The sequence below is a fragment of the Scylla paramamosain genome, chromosome 19 (assembly GCF_035594125.1).
Source record: "Scylla paramamosain isolate STU-SP2022 chromosome 19, ASM3559412v1, whole genome shotgun sequence".
In the NCBI taxonomy this organism is placed as follows: domain Eukaryota; kingdom Metazoa; phylum Arthropoda; class Malacostraca; order Decapoda; family Portunidae; genus Scylla; species Scylla paramamosain.
The window spans coordinates 17,338,642-17,343,641 of record NC_087169.1 but is presented as its reverse complement, the minus strand read 5'-3'; the positions used below and the strand labels follow the sequence as shown (position 1 = coordinate 17,343,641).

The 5,000-nt window shown below is 42.7% G+C and overlaps 2 protein-coding genes across 5 annotated transcripts in view; both read left to right on the top strand.

The window, feature by feature from the left end:
* LOC135109790 (anti-lipopolysaccharide factor-like) overlaps window positions 1-3,014 on the top strand; it is a 4,262-nt gene extending 1,248 nt beyond the window's left edge. The window contains 4 exon segments of the mRNA XM_064021457.1: window positions 719-800; window positions 803-835; window positions 837-858; window positions 2,660-3,014. Coding sequence (XP_063877527.1) covers window positions 719-800; window positions 803-835; window positions 837-858; window positions 2,660-2,772 — 250 coding nt within the window. The 3' untranslated portion in view covers window positions 2,773-3,014.
* A 1,078-nt stretch (window positions 3,015-4,092) lies between these two features.
* Window positions 4,093-5,000, top strand: part of LOC135109787 (anti-lipopolysaccharide factor-like) — a 3,610-nt gene continuing 2,702 nt past the window's right edge. Inside the window, exons 1-2 of one of the 4 annotated variants that reach the window (XM_064021452.1) lie at window positions 4,093-4,223; window positions 4,633-4,755. In XM_064021452.1, coding sequence (XP_063877522.1) covers window positions 4,108-4,223; window positions 4,633-4,755 — 239 coding nt within the window. In that variant the 5' untranslated portion in view covers window positions 4,093-4,107. The remainder of the gene's footprint in view (window positions 4,224-4,632; window positions 4,756-5,000) is intronic. The other 3 variants (XM_064021454.1, XM_064021453.1, XM_064021455.1) reach the window with 3 other exon arrangements.

Here is a 5,000-nt window from a genome sequence, read left to right as displayed (position 1 = left end):
TGCCTATTTATTTGTCTGCTAAATTATTCATGTCTATATGTCTGTTTTTCTATCATTCTGTCTCCCTATCTCTCTCAAGCGATCTGTCTGCCTGTCTGTCTTTATGTCATTATGTCTATCTGTCTCTTTAACGGCCTGTCTGTTCTTCCGTCCGTCTGTCTGTCTGTCTGTCTATAATGCCACACCAGTGATGTCCTTGGCATTCCTGCTTGGCACATTTTATTCCTTCCTCTCTGCCTTTTGTTATTTATTTATTTATTTATTCCCTTTCCCCTTTATTCTCTCCATTCTGTCAATTCACGTCTTTTATTATTACTTTTTCATGACGCATTTTTCATCAACATTGAGTTTGGTACATGTGAATTTCTCCTCCTCCTCCTCCTCCTCCTCCTCCTCCATATTCAACAGGAAGTCATCATTCACGTTTCAGTCACAGTCAGTTTATGAATTCCTGTAAAAAGGTCTCTCTCTCTCTCTCTCTCTCTCTCTCACACAAACTCTTTCAACATCTTTTCTTCCCTCCCCCTCTCACTTCCTCCCTCACTCTTCCTTACTCCTTACACTCTCTCCCTCCCTCCTTCCCTCCTTGCCCTCCCCTTATTGACTCCCTCGCTTTCTTACTCCCTCACTCCCTTACCGACTCCGTGGCTGACCTACCTATCTCCTTCCTTCTCTCACTCCCACCCTCACTACCTGCTTGCCTCCCTCCCTCCCTCAGGCACCTATACGTGGAAAGGGAAATCAACCTGCTCGACCACTACTGTGTCTTGAACCGCAGTCCTCACATCTACAGCTGGAAATATTGAAGTTTGAGGCGACTGTTACCTGCCCCGGATTGGACACCCGAGAAAGGAGAAGGTACCACGTTTTCCTTCTGCATTGTCTTTTCACTGTAATATACAAATGACTTTTTTTTCTGTTAGAGGGGCACTGTCTTCAGCCCTCTCTCTCTCCTCGCCGCAGTGTTGTTTTTCTCTCGCTATCTTCTGTCGCTATTTTCAAGCTTGCTGCTCCTCTGATCTTGCTAACTGCAGGCCTTCCCTTCTCCTGCACCCTCGCTGCAAAGGATTTTTCTGCTTCCTCTCATCACTATTCTGTCTATCTCCCTAATACAAGGGTTCACCAGTATTCTCTATCATTCAGCTCTTTTCCTGGTATATTCTGGAACTCCCTGTCTGCTTCTGTGTTCCCTTCTTCCTGTGACTTGAATTCTTTCAAGAGAGAGAGAGAGGTTCCAAGATACTTATCCTCCAATTATGGATGATCCTTCTGACTTTTCTTTAGGAACAGGCACCTCAGTCGGCCTGTTTTTCCTTTTTTCTCTTTCTTCTTCTTTTTGTTGCCCTAGGCCAGTGCCCCTCTTACACAAACAGAAAAATATTGGGCCATATTCAGAAACGCTTCTGCGTTTCACCTCCACAACTTTCAAAAACTTTTAAGGGTGTTTTATGGTTGTAGTGACAAAATAGCAAGATTTCTACATTATCAACAGGAGAAACACTACTGAGAACCCGGCTAGTCACCTCTGTGGCCTTTGAAAAGTGTCGTGGTGAGGGAGCAAAGCGTTCATGAATACCGGCCATTAACTACACTAAAATCACTGTACAAATCTTCACAAACTACAGAAAGAAAGAAGAAGGGACTAGAAGCACTATAGGCCTCCTCTTGTCCATCAAGTGTGATGCTCTAAAGTGGCCGCACTCGTGCAACAAAAACAAAAAATGTAGGGATTGTTTGTGGTCGAGGAAAGGTGTGTCAACAGCCACTGAGAGGCGTAACTAAGGATTTCTTTCTACTGTGTGTGTTTATTTATTCTTTATTTCTTTATACTGTACTAGTTAATATGATTCTGTGTTAGTTCTTCATTTTCCTCTTTGTATTACATGAAAACCTTTTTCTCCCAGTTGTAGTGCTTAATACACCAATCTTTCTCCTATACAGGGTGTAACACGAGCTTCTGCGGATATTGCCACAGGTGAAAGTACAGGTTATTTACTAAGTTGAAAATGTTCTATGCACAGGTGCATTTTGAGGCGTTGTTCAGCCCTGGTGTGAAATTCAAGTGTGGCCTGGTGACTGATGCAACGGCCGGCCCAAAGGAAGGGGGGGGAGGGAATCATGGCGGAAAAAGTCCATGTCCATGCATTCCGCATTGCTTCAAATTGTCACGTCTGCGTGTGACTAGCTGCTGCTAGCCTCGCTCCTTGCCCCTCCACGCCCGGGCAGGCATGGTGGCACGTACCCTATGATTACTGTAAATCAAGAATGAATTATTCACAATGTCACCAACACACTTCCAGTGATGCAGGTCTACACTTCCCACCCGGCCGCTGTCCCTGTCGCTGGCCACACTTGTATTACACACCACGGCTAAACAACGCCTCAAAATGCACATGTGCACAGAACATTTTCGTCTTGAAATAACCTGCACCTTCACCTCAGGCAATATCAACAGAAACTCGCGCTACACCCTGTATAATATCTATTGTTTTTTTTTTTTTCTTCTTCTTTATTGAACTTGCCATCCACTCCTTCTTCTTCTTCTGTACTAATATCTTTTCTCCCCCCTTTATGAAGTATTCAATCCCCTTAATTCCCTTTAATAGAATGTGATGCTTCCCTTCATGGTATCTAATAGTCCGTTCTTTCTCTCGCACAGTGAGGGGCTACTCCAGCCCCACATCAGCCGAGCGAGAAGCCACCAGGGACTTTGTGAAGAAGATTGTAAGGCGAGGACTGGTGACAAGGGAGGAGGCGAGTGAGTGGCTGTGAGGTGCATGTGGCGCCACGCACAAACACACACACACAGGTTCTTGAATGCATTACCTCAATAGCCACTTAACACATTAGGATATGAGGGAAGGAGCAAGAAGCCAGCTGGCCTATACATTTACACATTTAAATGGATCTCAAATCATATAAGAATAGAACAAATGGTTAATAATCTTTTTTCCATATAATTATTGTTTTCCTTATTATTACTGATGTAGGAAAAATAAACATATACAAACACAGATTTTGTAATGTTTTTCCTTATTTTTTCGATGATAATGATGATGATGATGATGATGATGATGATGATGATGATGATGATGATGATGACTCAGTTCACCATCACCATTACCCGAGCTGTTATCGTGATCCCATGCACAAGACAGAGATAAATACAAGCGTGAATAGATACAAGAGTGATAGAGAGACTGAACCAAAGAAAGGAATAAATAAATAAATCTTGGAATTCTGGAATAAATAAATAAATCTTGGAATCTTGGAATTCACAGAGAACAACGAGGAAGAAAATTATGCGTTGTATTGTTTACAAGTTTTGTTTTTTAAGATTAAGTTTTAAAACGCACAAGTTGTTTGACTCTTTGAATTAGCTAGACTTTTTTTTTATAATCTTATTTCTGGGAAATTAACATGCATTTATTGAGTCTCATAGTTACTCTCCTGAAATCAGTGAGTTACGTATTAAGTTTAGCAAAATGCTCCCCTTGAGTCCCCAGTTCCATGAAATCCTGACGTGCAAAGGTGTAAGCGGAGAAACGATCGAGACGGGTGATGGTGAAGCGTCCAGCCGTTTTTCCAGATCCCAGAATCGTCTGAGCCGAGTAGACGGTCCACAAAGGGGCGATGGGACAGAAACACTGGGGAGCGGTGTTGAAGTTTAATCACAATACTTTCTTCGCACACTACACACAAGATACCAAACACACGAACACTACACATTCACTGCCACTGAAGCTCCTCAACACCCTTTCCTGTCCCGTCGCTGTGACACGGAAAAAACACTAACACACACACATAACCTGTCAACAGGGACGAACGAGAAGGTGAGGGCACTTCGTCGCAGTAGGAACGGAGATGACAGCCAAGGGAGAACAGGCGTGCCTAGTCTCGGCACCGAGTCTATTTAAATACATTTAAATTCTAGCTATAAGGGCCAGAATGAACGCGTGAGAGATGGGAGTGTCGACCGGCGCTACAGAGTTGTTTAAAGTCCGGCGCGCTTTACTTTCCCACTCACTGTGCAATTGATAAGGTAGTTTCCCCGCGTCCTTTCTGAGCATTCTTAAACTTCATCATTCATCCCTCTATATTCTGGGGATGGCGCTACGTGTTATCACTCATCAGTTGCCCTCGGACATTGCAAGGGGAAGGTTGCTCGCTCCTGCTATCCTTATCCAACCTCAGAGAATTGCGAGTTTGTTTCGTTCAAGTTGGTACTCGTTAATTTTATGTGATTTATTATATTGCCTTATCAAGATTCTTTTTAATCGATAGCTTCTGTGTGAATCTTCCGTCTTTTACTTATTGTTACTACACTACAAATTTGTTCTGGTTAATTAAGCTATCTACCTTTTTCATTTACATTTTTATTTATTTTTTTTTTTTTTACATCAAAGGATTTTTTCTACTTTATTTTTTTTTTCTTTTTGTCTGTATAGAAAACGGGAGAAAGGGTATAAAATAAAGCATTTTCTGATCTTTTATAGTGTATTGTCCTCCCTCTCTCTCTCTCTCTCTCTCTCTCTCTCTCTCTCTCTCTCTCTCTCTCTCTCTCTCTCTCTCTCTCTCTCTCTCTCTCTCCCACACACACAAAATATACGCCGTTTTGTTTATCATTTTCAGCATGGCCCGCAGATGCCTGGCGGTGGTGATGGTGGTGGTGGTGGGCGTGTGTCTAAACCCCACCCCCGCTGTATCCTTCGACTTTTCTAGCTTCCTATCCAGCATTGCCAACATTGCCATCAAGTGAGTGGTGGTGGTGAAGGTGGTGGTGGTATAGTAGTAGTAGTAGTAGTAGTAGTAGTAGTAGTAAAGATTGATGAGTGTGTGTGTGTGTGTGTGTGTGTGTGTGTGTGTGTGTGTGTGTGTGTGTGTGTGTGTGTGTGTGTGTGTGTGTGTGTGTGTGTTTCTATAATATGCCTGCCTATTTACTTGTCTGTTAAATTATTCATCTGTTTGTGTCTCTTTTTCTATCATCCTCTCTCTCTCTC